This window comes from Acanthochromis polyacanthus, chromosome 16 (assembly GCF_021347895.1).
Source record: "Acanthochromis polyacanthus isolate Apoly-LR-REF ecotype Palm Island chromosome 16, KAUST_Apoly_ChrSc, whole genome shotgun sequence".
In the NCBI taxonomy this organism is placed as follows: domain Eukaryota; kingdom Metazoa; phylum Chordata; class Actinopteri; family Pomacentridae; genus Acanthochromis; species Acanthochromis polyacanthus.
In genome coordinates, this window is record NC_067128.1 from 16,698,714 (window position 1) to 16,722,952 (window position 24,239).

Below are 24,239 nucleotides of genomic sequence, written 5' to 3' on the forward strand. Positions count from 1 at the left end.
ACTCAATAAGCAGCAAAAACACCGAGCAATAACACAACAAACACTCAATTAACATAATTCAGATATTTGAAAACAGAAACATTAGAAGCCCTCATCTCAATACTAAACACGGACACTTTCCTGCCATCTGACCTCCGTCAACAAACTGTAGTGAGGTCAGTTCCTGGCGACCAGAAACACACAAGGTATTTGCTAATCAAGGGAATGGAGTCAGCTAAGTAGACTAAACCACTAATGGGATTACAGGACTATTTATAGGCTCAGGAGTGGAGCTAAACATACAAACACACAGCTCTCTGTGTGTTAAGTGTATTTCTGCTGATATTCCATGTTTTTCTTCTTGTCAACAAACAATGGATCTCCATTGTTGTCTGCAGACTAATAAAACATCAGTGAGTCACACCATCACATTAGGGGACATGTTGACCCACATACACCCTCCAGTTGTTGTGAATACTTACTGCAGCAGGACAATGGGGCCCAGCACACCTTAAATACTGCTTAGGAATGACTTCAGCAACACAACGAAACACCCATGACGCAGACCCGGCCTCCAAGTCCTGAGATCCATGGAATGTGCTGGAATAACCCCGAACCTTCGAGGCCCTACACCACAGCAGACAGATCTTCTGCAACCGTTGCAGACACCAAAGGAGACCTGCAACAGTCCAGAGTTCGTGTTCCAGATGGGTTAAAGCCCTTTAGGTGGAATTTAGGGGACCTTCAAAATATAAGCCAGGTGATTTTAATGCTGTGGCTCACCAATGTATGTCAACAAAAACATAAGAAAAGACGAAATTGCAGTTAAAATATCTTCACCTTTCTTGAATAATTTCTAAAAATTTTTTGACAAATCTGTTTTTTTTTGTTTTTTTTGCCAAAATCATCTCCTTATGATGCTGGTCTCCTCTTGTAAAATCGCCTACATCCTCAGTTGAACAGATCACGCGATTCTACCCGTGTAGTACAGCAGGGTAGGTCAAGGTTTAATGTGATGTGGTTCAGTTTTTGTGTTTTCTGTAAAGCCTGAAAAAATGACTTGGGGTATAATTTTAATCCTTTGATGCACAACATGGGTCAAAAGTGACCCAAATTCAATGGAAAACAGGTATTTCCTGACCCACGCTGTGCATCACACGGCTAAGAGGGTGTCGATATTTGGGTTTACCCTCTGAATCCCTAAACCCACTGGCAGGTTTGAAAGGTCTGGCATCTTCAAAAATAAGAAGTTTTTTAAAAAATGGCAAAATTACAACATTTATCATAGAAAGAAACTGCAACAGCCCTTGGACTAATTATGTGTGAGGACTACATCTAAGCTTTAAATCAACATCAGTTCATTCTACACGTTTCATCAAAAAATTGCCAAAAATAAAACTAAGCTGCGACAGACAACGACATGACACAAATTCAGGGTCTGTTTGCCTGAATTAGGCTGAACTGCATGCTGTGTTTACAGAGCAGACACGAGGGAAGCATGGAAACATATTAAAAATCTAAGTAGTAAAATATCTACAGGATGAAGAACCACCATTTTTTCCAGTATTAGCAACACCATGGAGCACTCGGAAAAACGTTGGACATTTTGATTCCAAATTTTCAAAGAAACCCAACATTTGCTTTATTTTCTTCATTTAGAATTCATGGCATTGTAAGTGTGTTATTGCGCACAGAAAACATTTTTGAGTTCAGTTTTTTGTATGTCTATTTAGGTGCAAGACTTTATACTGATATGAAAAATGAACCCATCTTGAGTTAAAATGTGACATGAGCAAAAAAAAAATGCTGAAACTACTTGGGTGACTGGGAATTGCAAATACAAAACAAAGAAACAGTAAGTTATAAAATCCTCCATTTTTATTTGGTTGAATTCCATAATAACTCATTTACACATCGTCCACAGGGAACCACAACAGTTAGCGACATGCCCCCCCAAAAGACAATAAAATAAAACTTTAGCTACACTGATAAGATGCTTTCATCATGTCATTCTACTGTTATGCTGAATTTAGGGTTTTCTTGTCATGGTAATGAGAAACACAGCAATTGTGGTAGATTGTCCATCTGGTCAACTTCTCTGTTAAACAATAAGAACGCAGACACAAAAAGTCATCCGTCTCTGGAAGAACCTTAGCTCCTTGCTAACTGTTTTTGGCATACTGTAGCATTAGCACTAAACCCAGTGCATGCTAACATGTTAGCATGGACCACCTGAGCCAGTGATTCAAAGTAAACACAAATAACTTTAGTCTGTGCTCTTGATCAAACATCAAAGTTGACCGCCCTGCTGTCCCACATATCTGTCATTCCAAATTTAGGTTACGGTTTTTCTACGTGACATAAATTAAAAAATAATAAAAATGTATGTACATGGTTTAATCAGTTCATAAAACCCGTCTACCAACAATAAGGAACTTTGTCTTTTACTTTGCTGTTTTATGAGTTATTTACAACAATTAAAAAATAATAAATATGTCTTTCAGTGCTCCATGGACTAAATTGATTTAATTTGAGTGGATCTGAAGAAAGACTAAATGGAATTAATCATGAAATGCTTCGTTTCAGTTTTGGCTATCGATAATAATAATAAAAAAAAAAAGACATGTAATAACGTTCAAGTTTGCAAACAGTTCTGCTGAGTAACACAAGATGATATGTAATCCATCAAAGACGGAGCAGAAGCAATGGAGGCGCTTGTTTAAGCTGGTTTATGAGCAGTTTGTAATTCACAAAATTGTACACAGAGCTCTGCGTTAGCTTACTGCAGTTCACTGGGCAACACTGAGAAACTTCAGCAACAGAACGACAAATTTAGAAGAGTATCTTTTTTACCAGCTCTGACACACTTGCCTTTATTTGTCCTGCCCTCAAATCTCATCCTGCCACCAGAAAGGGAAAACCTTTGTTTTAAAAAATTACCGACACGCAACAGAACTCTATCCTGGACACAACTCTCCACAGCACATCAACGTCCACATGACAGAAGTAAACAATGTTGAAGGTAATAATACATGGCAGCAAAATGTTCCTTCCTACATATTTTTCCTCTGTTTAAATAGTGTGATCTAAGGGAACAGATCAACATTGTGAGAAATATAGTTTGTATTTTGTTTTGTCAGTACCATGGTCATGTTTATGTGCTAAATATTAGGCTATCAAACAAGCTTAGCTTAGAAAGACTGTAAACACGAGGCGACAGCAAGCCCAGCTCTGTCAAAAATAAAGTAACAAGATCCACTGACCAACACCTATAAGCTCATTATTCAACATCTTAACAGTGTTATGGTTTAACAGGGGACTATTTGCTTCACTGCCAGAAGCAGTGAAGAAAACAAATTAACAAAATATATTTCCAGAAAATGTTGAACTATTCCTTTAAAAATCTGTCTGAAGAATTTGTAACAGCTTGTTAAGAACATGAGACGCTTGGGTGTCCCTCGTATCATTTCATCAGTTTGTTCAGAGGTTGCATGAAACTACTGCAGGTAAATGTAGGGTGTGATGGCCTGTTCTGCTGAGTCAACAGGACAGTTTGAGGCTCCAGGGCCCAGTGTTTCCTCAAAATAAGTCCCCCTCCTGTCATCAGTACTATGCATATTTGTTGGCTTTTATCGTTTCCATCCATACTGTTCACCCATTCACAAACTCCTATACCGACTGCCAAAACTTATCCATTTGTTTAGTGTCAATCTTTTTTTTTTTGTAAAATAAACTAGTCATCTTTAGGCCTTTTCTCCTGGATTTCGCTCTTTTGTTGTGGCTTCTAAGCCAGACTGATCCAGACGCTTACACTGGCTGAAATCCTCACCAAAATCACATTACAATTAATAATTCTAGTGCCTTAGCAAATGCATTAAACTGATTAAAGCACTTGATTGGCTGGTTATTAGTCATAGCAATTTGTAGTGAAAGGTACAAATACCTTTGTTCTTATTGATCAACTATAGCAATAACACATTGGTGAAAATCGCTCACATGGTCGTAACAGAAAATCCAGTTTTGCTTTTGTGTAGAACGACAGACACTGACCTCCGGCTTTAATCCACAGCAACATATGAACAATAGCAAGTCAACGTGGAAACTCTAGTGTCCAAAAAATGAAAGAATTAGTCAATTTACAGACTGATTGAGAACACATTTCAGTCACTTATCAGGTAAAAATGCCAAAAATAGTGTCATTGCAGCACAGTAAAAATCTGCTGTTTCTTCGTCTTGGCACACCAGCGCTCCACAAGGAGACATCTAGGAAATCTGAGAAACCTCACTGAACATTTCTCACCAATTTTTGATTTTAGACGTACAGACAAAGTGCTAAATAAAAGTTAGATGAAAATACTTGAAATACTTGAAACAATCCCCTCTGACTGACGGGTGAATGCTGCTTTAAAACCTGATCGAAATCCAAGAGCAAAATGTCAAATTAAACTGAGCTTTCTAAAACCCAGAACAACCAAGGAAAATGTGCATTTGATTAAGTCTGCATGAAAAAAAAACTCCAGTGATGTCAAAGATCTCAAGTGGCTGTGTTAGTCGTGCAATTCAAGGTGTTGAATCAACAACACTGATCCAGATTCACCAAAGGTTTGCAAAGGAAAACATTAATCACCATAAAGTGTAGAATGAGGAAAGATGACGAGTTATGAAAACTAAAGGCCTCAAGTTAAGAGATAAAGCCTAAATCCATCAGTCATGCTCATGTATATGTTGAATTATTACATGATGAGATTATTTTCAACATAATATTCACGGGTGATGCTACAGAACAGTCTCACACATGTTGAGGTGACGGCAAAATGCATCAAACGTTTGTCTGTTCAGTCACTGCTAGAATTATTCTTCAAGGCACAGCACTATCAGCATCAAGCCACTCAGCAAAGGAGAGTTTTCAATCCTGCAGAGTCACGACAGATCACTGAAAAGGATATTTATGGTGTGAAATTGCAGGAATGAATGAATCAGTCCTCCGGTTAAAATGTCGACGCCTGGAATTTGCAATACAGGTGGTCGATTGCTCGCTCAAAACTCTTTTCGAGGACTGCAAATAAATTTACAAAACATCCTGCAAATTAAATGAAATCTCAAAATGCACTCAAGCAACTGCAGCACAATTAAATCAGAAGATTGCCCCTGCAATGCAGTGTTAGTGAATCTGGACCTGAGTTTACAGATTATAAAGGAGCTTTCAAGCTGATGGTTACTGCAGCTGTAGATGTAAGCGGTACAATAAAAGATTTAAACTGAGACAGAAGAGGAAATGTGAAATGGCATCAGACCCGTCTCACAAGGTGCATAGACCCAAACATATTATACAGTTAACGTCAACAAAGCGAACCGTGGCTGACAGAGAAATGGCATTTCCAGAGACTTTTAGACCTGGTTCGTTACGGGCTGGCTGGCTACATGAAGCTCTGTTGTTACTTTGGTCTACCAAATAATCTGACTGCAACACAAGAAGGAGCGAAACCACAATGCAAAACTGACAACAAAGGATCAACCAACAGTCTTTTCTTGTCAAAACTTTTGCACTTTGTCCTCCATATTATGGCATCTGTCTATTTAAGTCAACAGATTATATTTGGGGTGGTATTTTTTCAGCACACGATGACATTAGGGCTGGTATGAGTGTGTGTTTGTATACAGGATGTGTTTAACTAGAGTCTGCATGTCTGTAAGGACCAGCAGTTCTTCTGTGAGTTGTAGTTGGGGTGCGTGACCCAGTGCTGTACAGTAGAGGGGCATGCAGCTGGACAAAAACGCATGCACATTGGAGAAGGAAGCCTCGATTCTACTCCTCCAAGTTCTAAATCTTCAGCTCCAGGTTTTGGCTCAGGCGTAACATCAAAGCAATGAAACGTGTTAGGGTCCTGGGAAAAAAAAAAAAAAAAAAAAAAAAAAAAAACTCTGTGAAGCGACCTCCCGCCTCCTTTAAAAGATGAATATTTGTATCACCACATTTGGCATCAAGAGCTAGTCTGTGAGGATGAGCGCTTGAGGATGATAATGTAACATTTAACCGAGTGTTCACAGGAGGATAAAGAAGAGGGAGAAAAACAAAAAGTATTTAATCCTCATCTTCAAGTCTTAATGTGTAACTTCTGTTTTGCTGCTGGCTCCTGATGATGTGTACACGTGACAAGTGGCATCGAATTTACTACCGATCCTCATGGCTTTTTGTTTTTTTTGTTTTTTTTTTGAAAGAAGGAAACTCCAAAGCAAGTTAAAGGGGGAGAAATGTAAAAAAGTACTTCTGTTGGGGACAGACGGAGGGAGGCAGTAAGGTTGGGACACAGATAAAGAATTAATTCCAGTCCTGATCTGGAAAAATAGTGAGGATCGCCTTTAGGTTATGCATTTTCCCCTTATATCCCTCTGTTTTCACCATCTTTCTGCCCCAGTGTCACATCCTCACTGACTGGAATGGGATGACCAGAACAGATTAATGAGAAGTTCAAGCTCAGCCCCGGACAAGTGGAAGTGGACGAATATCAAGGTCACATCAAGGCGAGGCTGGACATGTGGGCAGCTGGAAGAGAAGGAACTTGTTGGAGGATGGCTAGTTGACTTGTACTTAAGAGCTGGTCTGAAACAATCCACGACAGTCTCAGCATTACCAGCAAGTAGGTTCATCAGAATGAATACTCCTCCATAATTTGAATCCTATGGAGGGGACCTAGAGCGTTTAAGTGTCTGCCTCACAGGTGTTGTTCGTAGATCAGGTAGGTTGAGGTGGGACTGAGACAAAAGCCTGGGCTGGCTGGTGACATTGGGCTGGTTGTTCTCTGGGTTGCTGGCGGCAGTCGGATGTGGCTGGATCATAAGAGGGGCTTGAAAGGCTAAAAAGAGAAGAAAGCAGGAGTCAAACTGAGATGAGAAGCAGCTGTATCAGGTTCATCACAACACGAAAAGTCTGACAAAAGACACACATTTTCACAGCAGCTTTACTGCCTACCTACAGAAGATAAAAGGTAGATATGAAGTTTGTCTTCTGCTTTTCCTTCTGATTGATAACGTGTAATTAAATTGCTGTTCATTCTTATCTTGTGGGCCTCAGGAAGACTAGCTGTCCCTTTGTGGAGGTTAATTAACATCCATAGCAAGAATACGGGTACACAATACTGGATATTTGCTGATTTCAGATAGGCCTTTATTTTCCAACAAATTTCAGTACAAGTCTGATATCAATATTTGCAAATGTATGAATGAGGTAATGTACACAAATGAATACTTATTTACATATCTGCCTAAGTGCATAACAGTTTGCGTGAACCTCTGTAGACATCCAGGCCACTTTTGCATGGAGCAGTAGTGCACATGCTCAGCAGTGTCTTACCGTCCTGCTTTCTGTAGGTGAGGCTCATCTCTTTCCTGTGGGGGGAGACAAAGGCGCCCATTTAATCATCATCACACAAATTCAAAAGAAAAGCAAAACAAAAATGATTATAAAGAGCTAAATATAAAGGCACAGCTCCCTTAGTTTTTTCTTTCCAGGTCAGGGAATGCTAACATCTCTTAACTTATCCAAAGGTTTTAGGGAGCTTAACAAGTTTACAAAATGTTTACAATAGACCTGGAAGTGAATTCAAGAAAGTCTTCAACAAAATAATGAAAGTAACCATAAACGAAGCAAAGCAGGATGTTAATGTGATTAGTAAAGTGGCATGAAGTTCATGGTGTTTCATGAAGCAGACAAACAAACACATACTGAGCAAAACCCTGATGTGAGGATGGCAACGTTACATCAACTACTGACTTTCAGATTTTTTCCATTTTGGTAAAAGTACAAACAAATATAACAATAAATACTTCATCTGAATAACAATATATCTGTACAATGTCCCGATGTGACATAAAAATGCTTCTTTTCTGACAGCATTTCTTGCAAGCAGTAGTTATTTAATGTGAGGACCATACGGACAGTGTGAGGAGACATGCAGGTACAAGACAGCTTGAACAACATGGTGAATATAGTAGTAAATGTGCATGGCAGTGGTAACTGGACAGCAGGAGCACTTTGTTATGGATGAGTGAAGAAGCAGAAGCCACGTACAGCAGACATGCAACACCGAGGGTGAAGATGGCTTCTCATACAAGACAGAACGCGTGGATGACGACGTGACACATAAATTTGACAAAGTGGCTCTTACGAGTCATTTTGACTCTGGTAAGGTCTCCCCGGGGTTTTCTTCCCCTGCTGGATTGGTCGAGATCGGCGCCTGGGGCTCAGGTGGAGGCATGGGCATAGGCAGGGGGATGGGCTTACCCTGCTCCTCTGGGCTTTCTGGGCCCAGATTAGATGTGGGCTGGCCTATGATTACTGTGTTACCTGTTGGAGTGGAGCAGGAAAACACGAATCCTGAAGTTTAAGTGCATTTCAAATTCACTGGTGAAGTTACCAAATGCCTTGGGTTGGTTTGATTGTGAACATCAGAAAACATGAAGTTAAAAATATCTCCTGTGTTGCTCTTGGATTTAAAGGAAGACCAAATAGTGTAATATTCTTCTTACAAATACAAAGTTTTATCAAAAGCAGTAAAATGTATTATGGCTCATTTTAATCCTCCTGTTGTCCTCATTTATGGGCACCAAAAAAATACTGTTTCCTTGTCTGAAAAACATCCATAATTTTGCAACAAAAAAAAATCCCCCAAATTTCAGAAAATTTGCAAAACCACCAGGAAGAAAATTCCAGTAATTCCTTAAAAGCTTCCTTTAAAAGTATTATTTAAAAAATCCCCCAAATTTGGAAAGAAAATTCTGGGAAATATTTTTCAAAAAATGAGTAAAAATATTCCCAAAAAATCCTAAAAATATCTAAAGTGATTACATATATATCGGTAAAACTTCTAATATTTTCTTGAAGAACATTCACAGAAAAATCAACCAAAATCCAGCGAATTCGCTGGATTTTGGTTGATTTTTCTGTGAATGTTCTTAAGAAACATTTAACATTTCTTTTTTTCCCCCACCAAAAAACGTTCAAAACTTTCCCAAAAATGTTGAAAATGTGGACATCAGAAATTTCACTGTGAAAATATATATATATTTTTTTACATTTTCAAACTTTAAAATGGGTCAATTTGACCTGCAGGACAACACGGAGTTCTGGAGTTCTGCTGCTGTAGCCTCCCTTCGTCTGGTCTGACAAGTAGCTTACAGTAGCTCATGTTAGCAGATTTGTCGAGTGGCACATTTGTAGAGTATGTAAATAATGCGTGACACCCTCTGAGCAACCATCACAATTACACAGGAATAGTTACCGTTTAGTCCACGTTACACAACCTCACTAGGAGGTAGTAAAAGGCATCATCCACTGAGTTTTGTAGCCTCTGGTGTCAGTTACATTTACATTAAAGCAACATCATAAGTTTTAATTTCACTTGCATGTTAGCCTCTGCTTTCCATCTGTCTCTATGATCCTCTAGACCAATTGTTACATAATTGCCTGATCACAATTATTTGAGCTGACTGCAGTCACTTTGCAGAAATATTATCATTTTTGCGCTAGCATGCAATAAACATCTGGAAGCGACTAACACAAATGCCATTTTAATCACGACTTCCACATCATTTTTAGTCTGCGTGCTTTTCGTCTGTCGTGGTTTAATGGCACCAACTGTTTTTCTTCAGGCCCTTTCACTTTCAATATTCACTCTATTGCATTTTAAAGCGCATCTATTGAGATTAAGTGAAGGGATTTAGTTGCAACATCAAACACCACAGCACCACCGAGGGCACATTCTGGTTTTCAGCCAAATGAAAAGCAGGAGCTCAATAACTTGGCAGAGGCATTTTGTCAGATTTAAAGTGCCACTCAAATACACTAACATTTATCAGTTTAAAGCAATTACATTTTTAATCGCAATTGTTTGTATGACAATTTTCAAATAAGATTTCATGATTATGACAGCCATATCACCGACAAACCAAACCCAGTTCCAACAGATATTTTACTTCTCAAAGTGTGTCTGCTACACTATGGACAATATTACATTCATAAACCACAGTGAGCTTCCCTCTACTTGGGAAAAATCCCCAGCGATCTCTGCAAAAGTGACAAATTCCTCCTCAAGATCTTTCTGGCTGCAAGTAAGAAAGCAATAACCAAGTGCTGGTTTCAGAGGACACCCCCCACCACTGCCCTTCTTATTAATATAATCAACTCCATTCGCTCAGTGGAAAAGATGACTTTCTCACTTAGACTCTAGAGAGAGAAGGGGGATAAATACCGGGAAAAATGGGACTGCCATAACCATTTGGACTCTTAACAACCCCATCTTTTGTTCTCTATGAGAAAATACATTGAAAAAAAAATGCGCTTTGTACCTGCACCCTCCTGCCTGGGTGGACTGCAAGTTATTTTTTCCCAGATCTCACCCGTTTGTCTGTTTTGTTGTTGTTGTTTATTGCTAAAACAATAAATAAAAAGTGAAAAAAAAATTAAACCACAGTCAGCTGGTCGCTGTACAGCCCAACAAAAGCTGGAAGCTGTTCTGCTCAAGTTGTTGATGCAATAACAGGCTAAGTTTCTGCTCCAAAAACACCGAAAAACAAACAAGCAAAAACACTTATGTGTTTACAACTTAACTCCAGACTCTTTTCGGCCTGAGGCAAGAAGAAGTTGGGTCGTCATTAACATAGTCTTAATTGAATTGAGTGAAGTCTGCAGCTTTCTGTGCACTCCTGCCCCATCCAGCAGAAACAAATATTGTGCTAAGGCATTTTCTTGTTGAGCTTGCAGCCTTGTTTAAATAAATAAATCAAAGCTACAAATGGCCATCCCCTCCATCATTCAAAGTGATTAAAATCACACTCTCCTTTTTTCACTTATTTCTTTGTTGTCAGGCTATTAGTCTCCAGATTCTGCTCACTTCTTTTCTCACTGCATGGATTAACACTTTAACAGCAGTGGATAACAGAGTTGTGCTTCAACAGCGGTCGTAGATAAATTGAAGAACAAAGCAACACATTATTCACAATTTTTAACAGATTAGTCCACATTGAATAACCTATAGTATTAAGCAATTTTTTAACCATGAATAACTGTACCAAACACAATTACAGAAGTACAGAATACATCACAACTAAAGGATCTTGTACTCACATTTTTCCTAAGCGAATCGACAATTTATGTGAATGTATTAAGATAAAAAGGTGGCTAATCGTTGTGCCTCGTTCTCCCTCCTTCTTATTATTATGAGTTAACCACAGAGAAAAATTATGCAATTCTGTACACATCTACACAAAAAGACAAAACAGCAATATTTGCTTTATACGGCATAATAACGACTGCAGTTATTAGGCTAAACCTGTAACTGTGCGACACACCCACAAACTACTGAGCATTCACTCACCTCCGTCCTGTTCTGCTTTGATTTGGGCCTCCAGGTCTTCAGGGTCGACGTACTGGTAGTTTTCGTCGTCGTCGGGCGGCTTGCATTTCCCACAGCAGAAACAACAGCAGCAGCAACAGCAGCAGCAGGTGAAAAATGTACAGCACACCACCAGACCCTGCAAGGATTAACACACACAGATTTTTAGCCGTATGACAGAAGGAACTAACAGAACTTTAATCTTTATCTCCAAAACACTGGCAGCAGGGAGGATTTTATTCACTCTTTAAAAAAAGGTCAGAGATGTAATTTTGCACAGTCAGTAGCACTGGCAGTCTGATTCTAACACAAGAAAAGCTTTTCTTTTCATTTCACTGTTTGGCTGGAATAAATTCAGAGGAAAAGAACAGAGTGTAAGTAGCACACAAATGGACTGAAACAACCACCAACAAAACGCATACCGGTTTTACCAAAGGCAGCTTTTCTTGCACATCTATTACATTACATTGTACAGGTGTTACTATCACTGTTAGCTGCAATTCAAATGCTTTATGGACAACTCCTCCTGAAATTAAAACTTCAACCACTCAAGAAATTGAATAAAGGCCTTTAACAAAAAAAACGAAATGCAAACAAAGACACAAACCTTAAACCACCATTTAGACATGAGGAAGTAGTATTTGACGCTTTCCTCTCCGAACTGTTCGGACACATAAAGACCCATGGAGCCATACTCATCATAAATCTTCCTCTTGGTCTCATCATTTAAAATAGAGTTGGCGTTGTTGATCTCCTTAAACTTCTCCGCTGCCTCCGGGTTGTCTGGGTTTTTATCCGGGTGGTACTTCAAGGCTAGTTTTCTGACAGGAGAGAAGGGAGATCAAACAATATGCAGCAAGGAAGACGGAAATAAATAACTTTTAAAGTAATTTTTAGAGTCTCAGTTAAAGGATGGAATCTGAGTGAAAAAATGTCATGTAGGATTAAGTTCCTCCATGAGCTCGAAACAAGAAATAAAAGCCCAGGTTGTAAACATTGCATGGCCAACCAGAACAACCCCCATCATTATCATCATCTTTTTGTGATTAACTGTCATCATTTTAGCCACTTTTAGGCAATGTTACCAATGAGGACCTTTTCTTGGCTTCTAAACTGATATTTTTCTTTTCCTTGTACAAAACAAAAACTGTACAATTTTTGGTGGAGCAAATGAGGAGTTTGACGAAATTTCTTGAAGTTTAACAAATTTTGATGAACAGGTTCACAGTTTCTGTGACACCTTTTAGCCCAAACAACCGGCAAACCGATGGTGGAAATAATAATCAGAATAGTCCTTTGTTACAACCCTAATTACAAAATTAAATAATCAAAGTCGTTTGCCAAGAAAATCTGTCAAATTAAGTGGTGTCAGCTTTAAAAATATAAAGGTTTCCAGCTTTTGTCTGTTTTATCATTAGGCTTTGAACTATATTTAATTAGTGTCTTAATCTGAAGGATATTCAGAGCCTCTGAAAATATTCATCAAGTAATAGAAATAATCTTTAGCTGCTCATTAGCAAATGCTTTCATGTCAGCTTGTCTGCTTTTGCACAGGCAGAAATGCGCTCTTGACTGCTGGAGAAAAGTTTCTAAACAGCACTTGAGTTTTCTGGGAAATTCTTAAGAGTACATTTCCTGTCAGCAATACAAATACACAAATTTAAGACAACAGTTAGGAAAACACCTAAAGTAATAATGAGAGTATGATTAGTGGGTCTCCTCTGGAGAAGCTACACCTTTCTAAAAAAGCAGTTCAGACAATTTTAAGTGGAGCAATACTTCAGATTACTCAAATATCAGACAGCTCACCTGTATGCTTTCTTGATGTCTTCTGCTGACGCTCCTTTCTCCAGCCCTAGCACTTTGTATACACTCTCCCCAGCAGTAGACATCTTCCTCTGGGGACGGGAGTTGTTCGGTTCAGCCATGGCTCACCTCTGTTACAGGGAAAAAACAATTCCAAATATGATGATGTTTAACAGTTTAAATACTGCAGCCTATTGTCATAGGGCAAGAGTCCAAGCACTCCAGAGTCTACACACAGAGTGGAACAGCAACCACCTTCAAAAATTTTGTTGTAACTTCCCACCACTGATGTTTAACAAAGGAGCAGCCAAGTTATGCAGATTTAGACATCTAGCACAGAGAACAGAGATTCACAAACATACAGCGAGACAGCCAAATGAAGGATGTCGGGGAGTCGTACGTAAAAGATAAAATGATAGCAATCAGCAATTTCTGTGGTAACTAACAAAAGAGATCCACAACAAACAATAAAACAGCTTAATACAACACATGAACAGATTCCAAGTCAACTGACATCAATATCAATCAACATCCCAGAACCTGGAGAATGGCCAGTTTGACATAGCCACGTTTTCTCTGTGTAAGCTCGCTCCACAAACCCTAAAATCCCATTCAGAGAGAACGGATATCATGACAGAAGCCATCAACTCTCTTTGTAAACCCAGGATTTTTTCATAAGACTCTATGCAGGGGCATTTACTGTGTCATGTGAACAAACTGGATCAATTGCAGGCTGCCTACTTCAGTCAGAGGCTGTTATAATAGAGGACAATGAGGACTATAAAGATATGTCACAGTAAAAAGCGGTGTTACTGCAACTGATGCAAGAAAACAAGATAGTATAAAAATTTATACATTTTATCACTACGTGCCCTTTAATGCAGCTGCTTAATTCTAACATGACACAGGTCTGACACTGTCCAATAATTTAGAAAAAGTGGAAATTTGTCTTTTGACCAAATTAAAGTGAAATGACTCAACATTCTCAGCGATAAATACCAACAGACTAATCAGTTTTTAATCTGTGTTCTATCAGCTGCAGTACCAGCAGTGTAAACTGGACAAGGCAAGATGGGATTACTAACGTACAGCTCAACAGGTTTGCAGATAGATTCCCTCAGCTGAGAATCTGTATTGCTCACAGAAAATCAGCAGGAAATGATTCAGTTAAAGGGAGATACTTGTTACAGCCAATTCAAATGCCAAATTCTGAACATAACCTACTCTGGAGCAGGCTAGCTTGCAGCATAAGTTACAAGGATCCAGGAGGTTAATAGAGAGCCACTTCTGTAGCATTGAAAACTTTGACTTTAGGTTCAAGAGGCCATGCTAACCCAAGAAACGTGCTTCGTAATACAGCCATCCGTTAACAAAAGTATAACAGCTGATGCCACACAACCACAGCTCCCCTGGTTTGATTTGGTTTGCTGCAGGCCCCTCATTTTCCCCCCTTGTTTCTTGTCTGTCTCTTTAATGTCAAATGCCTGGTAAAGACAAAAAAAACCTTTGAAAACTCCCAAAATTTTACTGTTTTTTTATGTTTTTGTCCTTCAGCAGCCTCCACTATAAAAACAATGCCTTACAGCAACATTTGTGCCTCATAATTACACAATAGAAGAGGTATTTCTGCTAAGCTATAGCAACTGTACGCACACATAGCGACTCTTACTTACTCACATGAATAATGCCACCAGGGTCATTGACTAAAGAAGATTACATTTTGCTGATCTCACAGATTACCCGTTGAAGTAAAAGCGAGTCAATGTCCTGGTCAGTGTCTGACTAGACAGGCTGCACTGCACACTACAAACCAAACAACTGTTTAAATTTCTATATTTCTGCATCCACAACAGTAGGTGCACTATGGGTTAAAGGAGCTAAGGCACAGCAGCCTTATTCTGAAGTCAAAATGCTTTCATTCAGCATTTTGGCGGCATTTCTAATTCTTCTTGAAGGCCTTGAGAAAAACAGCAGAGAAAATCCAATGCATCCTTCAAAGTAAACAAATAAGGAAACTAATAAAATACAACGCCTTACTACTAAGATGTTGATTCACACATTATTATTATTACCGTATTATTATTCCAAACTAGCATACAGTTGGAAATTTCCTTATGAAGGCAGATTGGCAAAAAGATCAAACTGAGACGACCTTTGCAATTACAGTATAAAACATGGTGAACCCAGCTAATACTAGAGCCGTGTGAAAGGGGCTTTGTTCTGTCAGCGAAGCATTACAAAGTCACACGCTCATTGTCAAAATGTCAACTGGTGGTGTTTACAAATGGTACTGTATGCTCATCGATCCAAACCGTTTATCCCACATTTCATTGAACATTTCTTTAGTTACTATATAATGCTAAATGGTCCATTTACATAGTGCCTTCTAATCTTAGCTTGTTTCTACTAAGAGCTTTACAATGTGTTTCTCATTCACTCATTTATACAGCAATGGAGTCAGAGCAACTTTACATTGATCAAACCTTGCTATTCTACCAGAGACACAGGCATCCTAATTAAGAAGGTATTTAATATCATTATAAACATTCTTAGTAATAATTAAGATGGTTTTTTAAGTGAGTTTAGAACAGTTTGGAGATGTAAGCCTTAATAGTGACACTATTACCTTATAGGGCTGTAAAGCTGTACAGGACTGACACAGTGAAGACTGTAGCACCCAGGTAGTTTTATAGCTGTTGTAGAAGTTACACAAATGCAAATCTGCTGCTAAATCATTTCTTGTATAACTCCCAAGGAGGACTGCAACTTTTACGACATTAAAAAATATGTCCAGTTGAGAAGATTACATAACCCTGTAATTCCTCAGTACCTGAGATATGTTTGTTAGATCTGGTTCTTACTAGAATTTCTCCTTCAGGGAAAAGACAGAAAGGAGCCATATACGCCCATATTTATGGACTTGTCCTCGGTGCAGTTTTGGTATAATAAGCCGGTGGGGAAAAGAATGGTTTAGTAGATGCTATGCTCTTTTTGATGTGTGCAGCCTGTTTCATGCTGACAAAATAAATACTTTTCCTTTAAGACAGCTGACACGGAACAGAGGGTTTCCTTATTCTTGGGGGTACAGTGCTGTGCAAAAGTACTTAGCTCGGACACACCGTAACATCAGGGCGATATCCTGATCGTTCCAAATTCATCCCGCAGTAGGACACTAAGCCCAAATGTTCAGTAATCAAGAAAAATCTCTCCACATCATGGAGACAGTCTGGGACTAATGAAGACACAAATTGTGTGCGACTGTATAACGGAGGATCAATGCTATTAAAGGACAAAAGGTGGTTACACCAAATACTGACAGATGTTTTACTGTTAACTGCACTGCCCTCAAGGTAATCAATGAATAGAAACTATTAGTGGTATCATTTTTTCAAGCATCCTCATATTTTTTGTTCTTTAAACCTAAAACTCTTGCACAGTACTTTCATTGCTGCCACTTGATTAAAAAAAGTCAAATAAAAAAAAATATCTCACATATATTAACATTCAAGATACTGATTTCCATGAGCTGTAATGCTAAAATCATCAAAACTAAAACAAAAAAATGCATGGAATATTTCATTTTATATGTAATAAATACAGAATATATGGATGTTTGAATGAAAGCACAAGATGTTTTGGGGGCTTTTTTTTTTTTTAATAATGTTCTAATTTTTTGAGATGCACTAGTGCACCTTTCAGTGAGCTATGAGCCTCTCTCAAGCTATCCTGTGTTCTTTTCAGCCTAACACACACAGTACTTGCTAAAATTAGATCCCCATCCTGAGGGGGTCTTTCAGAAGACACTTTCCGTGAATTCTGGTCAGACGGCTGATGTCCGCTCTTCCTTTTATCACTCTGCTACTTTAAGGCTGTTTTTGCATTTAATGAGAAAATCCAGTGAAACAAATTCGACCTCTAGTTCTGCACCGGTGAAAGAGAAAGCAGCTTTGACTCTATTGTTTCTCATCCAATTAGTTAAGAGCTTTCTGTTGTGAAAACAAAAAATAAGCTCCATAATGCTTACATGTATTTGCTGTTGTAATAGATGGTACTCTAACTTAGCACTATCTAACTCTCATTCAAAAAGATTCAGGTCTCTTTGTAACATTTACAAATAGAAACTTAAAAAAAAAACACTTGAAACACCCTGTTTTTAGGATAACTAGCTACACTAAAGTACATTCATGATTGGTGTTCTCCATTGGGAAATTATGATGTTGTAGCAGCAGTGATTTTAGAGGGTAAATGATGACAGAATATTTTATTAAAAGCATGCAAACTTTTCTTAAAAATAGCAAAATAAATAATGGCGGAAATTATTATGTCTATACATAAGATGTTCAATAATTTTACCTTCAATGCATAAAATCAACGGATATGGAAAGAGACATTTTGGAAGTATTTCTTTTGCAAAGGTATTAGAATAAGTAAAGATGTGAAACATAACATAATGTCTGTCAGACTGCAATGCTGGACGAATATTACAGATTGCATAACCAAATATGTTTATCACCGTTTCTTTACAAAGGCATATGTTGCTGACTGAGTCTGTAAGGAGATTTCCCCATCACAAATCAGTCCTCACGCCCTGACCAGAGCTAAAAAGATATTTTAATCACCAATTAGTCGTTGTTCAAATGAAAGACAGAATGATTAATAAAGAGTTTGTTTGCGGTTTTATTGAGGATTAGCTGAAGTGATAATGGTGTTATTTCAATCAGCTATGCTACAAAAGCTTCTGCGTGCTCTGGAGAGTGTATGACCACAGACAAAAATCAAGTCGGGCTCTTGATCGTAATAAACCCAGCAAAGAGGAGTTCAAAAAGGACACTATTTTTCTCAACGATGGAAACACTGCAGGCCCAGATGGCGTTCCTTCTGGAGCCAAGAAAGCTTATGTAAATACTCCTGCAAACATGCTGCACAAACCAAGGGGCATTCTGGCAAGGGGAAGCATTTCCACAGAACATAAAAGCGAGCCTTCGATGTTTCCCCTAATATAGACCTTTGTGGCTGTGGAACTGCTCAGACAAGACGCACACGCTGATAACTCACACTGAAGCAATCGATTGGACATCACTGAGCCAGGTCTATTAGGTTAATTAACCAACTGCAGTCGTGTCGCAGACTTTTAAAACTTCCCTGCATGCATGCAAATTCAGAATGCCTGTTTATGACACTCCCAGGACCAATGGCATGAAAATGAGCCATAGCCTCTGTCCCAAAGCTGGAGACTCAGAATAGAGATACTGAAGAGTCATTTCTAACTGTTTGACTGTGAGCTGATTAAATTTGGAGCTTTATGAAGTGCTGCTATTCATCTAACTTTAGCCACTATCCATCATGATTTTTAGCTGAAAGGCTGTCAGCTGAGAGACAAAAACAGAAGACGAAGGAGGCAAAGCAGCTGCATGTGTGTTTGTCAAGACAGACTGAGACACTGCTGGCCTTTTGTCATACATGAAGACAGGTTCACAGTAATAAAGCAGATTCATCAATTGGCATGTTTGAACATCCTTCATTAAAAACAATGCTATGCAAAAAAAAAGAAAAAGTGAGAGTCAAATGTAAAAACTGCTGAATCACAGATAACCCAAAAAGAAAATTCTTAGAAACATACAGACATGTCAATCACAAAAAAAACTGCACTTGCAAATACACCCACAGTTACTGAGAAACACTTAACTAGATATTTGTTTAACACCACACTAACATGAAAAAAGCAATGAGACTGTGACAGCTACCAGCAGCATCTAAAAAAATCCAGCCTTTCAAAATCACTATTTATTAAATTATCTGAAGCAGCAGTGATGTGACTGAACATATGAATGAACACATATCAAGGGATTTCCAAGCAGATACGTACAAGTGTAGAGAGAAATAATGACTTGTTTAATTACTCATATCCATATTTAAAAGTAGCTACTTTTTTTTACCACTATAAGTAAAGAACCTAAAAGCATCCGACTCCTGTTTTGTGCCAGCTCAACAAAGCTTTTTTCTTTTTGCTGCTCGAGACAAACGTGCTTGTCAAATACCACAAATGAGAAAAATCACGTGAGGACTGCAGGCAACAACCCTGATGAAATTCTCGCTCAGTGAGGACAGAAAGCCTTAAGATATTTTGCAACACCATGACTCTTAAAATAGGTACCTTTATTGTTAAAAATAACTGCAGCTTTTTAAGGTGTGTGGCATGTTAGCTATGCAACTGCAATACCGAAGGCCAAGTAAAATGTCTCTGTTAGACAGTTTAACAAATCTTTGATGCCAAGTATTTGATGAATATTCAGCAGAACCTCTCTGAACATTATATCTACAAGCCAAACTGTTTCAGTATTACAGAAATTATGTGCATTAGCTTGGGATCCTTCAACATTTTACCATCACTTAGGTAACATAAAATCTCACTCCAAATGCTGAAAATGTCATACTGAATGTAATTAAACATTAGCAAACCTCCTCTTTTTCATGTCTTGTGAAGGTTGTGTGAGTTAAGATCAACACAAGCTCAGTTTACAAGGTTGACTCAAACTGACCCCAAACGCAAAAAAATACTTAAAGAGTGAGTTACATCGATGTCGGCCAATGTTAGTTATTGTAAATGTGTAAGTTCAACAGCAGCCCCAAAAAATTCCTATTAAGTTGACGTAACACTTATTTAAGACTGTTACAACAACAAACATTTGCTCAACAAAAACATCAATAGATATAAGATTTATCTGTAGAAAAGTAAGTCGCTTCAGTGGCTAGTATTGCCCCTTCAGCAGAAATAACTTCCTGTAGGTGTTTTACATAACTGTCCACCAGTCTCTGACATCAGCAAAAATAAAATTTGACCTGTCTTCCATGTAAACCTTCTTCAGATGTAAGATGTTAGAGGGTTTTCTGGCTGTTAAACCAGAAGATTTTCCATCACCACGATTCACAGTTGGACTTAGGTTCTCTTGAAAAGCTGACTTTGGTCAAACACGTCTAATCTTGCTGTAGCAAAATGACTAAATCTTTGAATCATCTGGTCAGTGAACATAATTCCAAATGACCTGGTATTTGCCCGTATGTTCACTGTCAAAATGTAATTTTACTGCTGTTGCATTCCACGGCTTTTTCCCCGACACAGCCCACGTCGAGGCCAGTTCTGTGTAATCTCTCTCTGACTGTGCATTTTGATAGCAACAGTTCCAGAGTTACCTGCAGGTTCCGTAATGAAATTTTGGGGTTGTGGGCGACTTTTTTTTCTTTGCATCAAATGGTCTGCTTGTAGGCTGGGGCACCCACTCCTGGACAAATTTGCAGTCTTTTGAAATCTACATCCCTAGCAAATGAGTTTCCTTACAGTGGAACAATCCCTCACCAAACTCATAGGAATCTAAAACCTTTTTGTGAGGACGCTAGAGTGGTTTTTTGATTCTGGCACACTTAAATAGCAAAGAGAACAGATGCTTGATGTCATAGGTTTAAATAAAACAGGTTTCACATGACACTCTCTGAGAAGATTCTAATAAATTCCATCTTATCTAGAAACCAGGATGTGACAAATACAGAGGCTTGCTTAATTTGTCCACGTGATGGATTTTTTTTTTCAATCAGAATTTATAAAAATGAGTAAGAATTTTATTTTTAAGTGTCACTGACTTTATCACCCTATCTGTAGGCATATTTTCACCAAGGATCAACGCATGTGCCTGGTACGAATCATCTGTTAATGAAAGCAAAGGAATGCACGATAGCAGAACCTGGACTACACAAAGCCATGGCGGGGTGCCACATGTTCTGTATGAATACATGAAGTAAACGTAGGGCAGCAGGTATGATGATGGATACCCGGAAACTAAAAATCCATACTTGGTTCACACAAGAAAAGTCTAATCACCAAAATCCACTTTAAAAAACCCATTTTTTCACTCTGAGTTGAGTCTCACAGGAAGACTTCACTCTCAGACTGTGTACAAATGCTGCCTCCATCACACGGATGGGCAAATTAAAATCAGCAAGGTTGGATTAACCTCCTGGAGCCAGATGCGTCCGTTGCAGTTCTCTTGTAACAGAGAAATACAACATCTCTCTGGGTTTTCTGTGTGTTAACTTGACAGAAAGAAACTCCAAAAAAACCCAACTTTACAACAAACTAGTTCAATATAAATTAAAACTAAATTTGAACGTAGCATCTGTTTTAAAAACGGAAGTCACAAGATGAATGAAGGTCCTACTATAGCTGATATATATATTTCGTTGTGCGATAAATCCAACTAATCATATGATATGTGGTAATCCCATAGTCTTGGGGCCCTTAGGTATTTGCCCACCTAGTGATCCTGCCTTGAAAAACAACCACGGCTCTAAATGTAAAGCTGCATTCACATATGGTCAAGAGCATTCATTCAAACTTCTACTGTGGTAAAAAAGAACAGCTTCAAGGTTGTGTTTCTTCAGACAGAAACATGATGGAAAGAATTTAATCATTTAACGTCAATATATCAGTATGCTGGGTAATTAAATGTTGCAAAGAACAGCTACTGTTGTAAGTAATTGATCTGTTATTTTCTTCATGTGCTGATTCATAGTTACGCCAAAAATGACTGAAAATTGTGGAAGGCAATATGCTTTGGATTATTCACTTTACATGTTACAGAGTAGGCAGATTTGCATGGGATTAAAACTCAGGCGTCTTTTGCAATTGTTACAAATCATCAGTGGCCGGCTCCTGCTAATTCAGCTTATCGAGTCATTTGCTCTCCTCATCAAAACACATTCATGTCATAAAGTGGATCAAGTAGGAGGATATAAGCAGGGATCCAGAACCCAAAAAAATCCTCAAACTTGAGAAGAAGGAACCTGAAAAAAATCAACGGATTATAGGCTGGCTGGCAGAGCCTGAGTGGATGAGCCTCTTGGGAGGTTAAGTTCAGGGCAAACCAGCCTGAATGAAAACACAGTAAACGCAACAGAGAAGCTTGGTTTTGGCAGGGTGGACTTGGGTCACAGAGGTGTTGGGGCTTTAGATGTGACAACCTATGTGTGGTCTCGGTGTTAACCGAATCAAACAACAGGTGACGAGGTAAATTTAGGATCAAACCACGGGGTGCTCCGGGAGGAAAGGGGCTGGTGTTTTGGGATAACGATGCGGATATAATGAAGGAAAGAATACCGCGTGATTGTCGTCTGTTTGTCCTTGTGGAGCTCTAATCCTTTGCTAATCTCCCCGCACATGGAGAACTACTTTCTATTTTACACACCGCCATTCATAAATACACTTTAGCGGGATTATTCTACTAATTTCCCTTAACGAGACCCATTTCTTTTAACTCTGTCATAAGTTATATCTCTGGCTTTCTTGATCTACCAAACTGTCTCCTGAGCGCGGCATTGACAGGTAGCTAGCTTTTAGCTAATCTAACTTTAATACGACACATCTTTCCACCACGGATACCCTCAGATCTATGGCAAAACTTCATTAAAAACTATACCGAATGAAATATCACATGTACAAATGGCCCGTTATACTCAACAGACAGCTAGCTAGATGCAGCCGCTATAGCGTGAAGACAAAGATGGACCAACCTACATTTATAATTTTGACAATTTAACATATTATATGCTTCTATCCTCACTGAAAGCATTGTACAATATGTCATACCGTTTTCACAGCATCAGTTCTGATAATATATGAATTCGGCTTACACAAAAAACATACTGAATGTATAGCAGCCGTAATTTCAAATCGTCACCAACTTAGCATTTGTTCACAACTGTTGGCTGCCATTGTCGTCCAAAATGAAATTATTAATGTTTTAAAAATGTGTTTAAATTCTCTTTTGACAGTTTGCAGAGATGAACGAACGTTTTATACGGTATTAGGAATAATTTTACCACTGTGAGGTAATTCTGAGCCGCACGTCAGCCTTAAATTGACAGATTTTTGAATGGGGTTCGGCGTACGTGACCATGTCAGCGACCAGGGTTAGCTAACCTCATGCTAGCTAATTTAGTACTGCCGAAATGCCTTACCTTGTGCAAACTGAACACTGTATATCTCGTTGTACGGTTAGCTGGATCATAGAGGCATCCGGTTTAATGTCTTAACTCCCAGTTAACGGGTCAGAGACACGGTAACGTTAGCCCGGTAGCTGGGCGGTGATAGCCTGCTGTGTCCGCCGGGTCGCTTCTTCGTGCGTGGCTCCTCCTTCCAGGAAATGAAGGTTGGAAGACGCTGCTTTCAAGGTTTCGCCCCAACAAAAATCTAACTTTTAGGGGGAAAACTGCTAATAATGATTATAAATAATCACACTTTTCAGTAAATTATGGTGACAAAGTCAATGTAATGCTGCTCAGCAATACATAGATACCCAGTGTGGTTTAGGAGATGGTAATTGCTGTTTTAAGTTTATTATTCCCCCGTTATGGCTTATAAATGTCTCAGTAGCTCCCGTTATTACAAGAGCCCAGCTTCACTATGCATTTATTTCTTACAGTTTTGTCGTCACATTTCTCTAAAATATTTACAACTTTGCTGAGTCATTCGCCTAAGCCTTTTACTTAAATGTCGTCTAGATTTTTCAGACAGTTCCTGAATGCAGCATTGTAACTCCATCACATGCTTTGATTGTCTAATCTCTCCTTTCTTTATCATCTATGCAAATGTGCATTTAAACTATGCTATTAGCATTTTATTGCCCAGCAGGAGAACATTTTATGACCCAGTCCTGTCGGTAGGAATAACAATAAGATGATTATTACTATATAATGAAAAATCTTCATTTAAAGATCAATTATTAAAAGCCTCAATTAAAAGGGATTCACCAGGCAGCAAACTCAATGTCAAGTTATAAAATCATTAGAATATAAAAGGCAGAAAAAACATAGCATAGTGAATAGAACCAGCAGAGTGTTTTTAAAAATTACTTAAAATAAAAGACTGAAATAAAACACAGAGAGGAAATTAAAACTCAGATCAATTTCAGACTCTTCGGAATATCTGCAGGTTTAAGGATGTACAACCACTTGAAGACCTCACAATTACAAAATGGTAAAAAAAAAATCTGAATTCTTTAGAATGAAGCCAAC

General features: G+C 38.5%; 1 protein-coding gene across 1 annotated transcript; it reads right to left on the minus strand.

The window, feature by feature from the left end:
* Positions 1–1,839: 1,839 nt before the first annotated feature.
* On the minus strand, positions 1,840–23,370 carry dnajc5ga (DnaJ (Hsp40) homolog, subfamily C, member 5 gamma a). The gene is made up of 7 exons (XM_022192720.2): positions 23,184–23,370; positions 13,179–13,306; positions 11,977–12,190; positions 11,352–11,508; positions 8,145–8,323; positions 7,331–7,365; positions 1,840–6,833 (listed from the first exon to the last, which is right to left on the minus strand). The coding sequence occupies exons 2-5, from the start codon at positions 13,295–13,297 to the stop codon at positions 8,148–8,150; spliced, it is 666 nt and encodes a 221-aa protein (XP_022048412.1). The 5' UTR covers positions 13,298–13,306; positions 23,184–23,370; the 3' UTR covers positions 1,840–6,833; positions 7,331–7,365; positions 8,145–8,147.
* Positions 23,371–24,239: the final 869 nt, after the last annotated feature.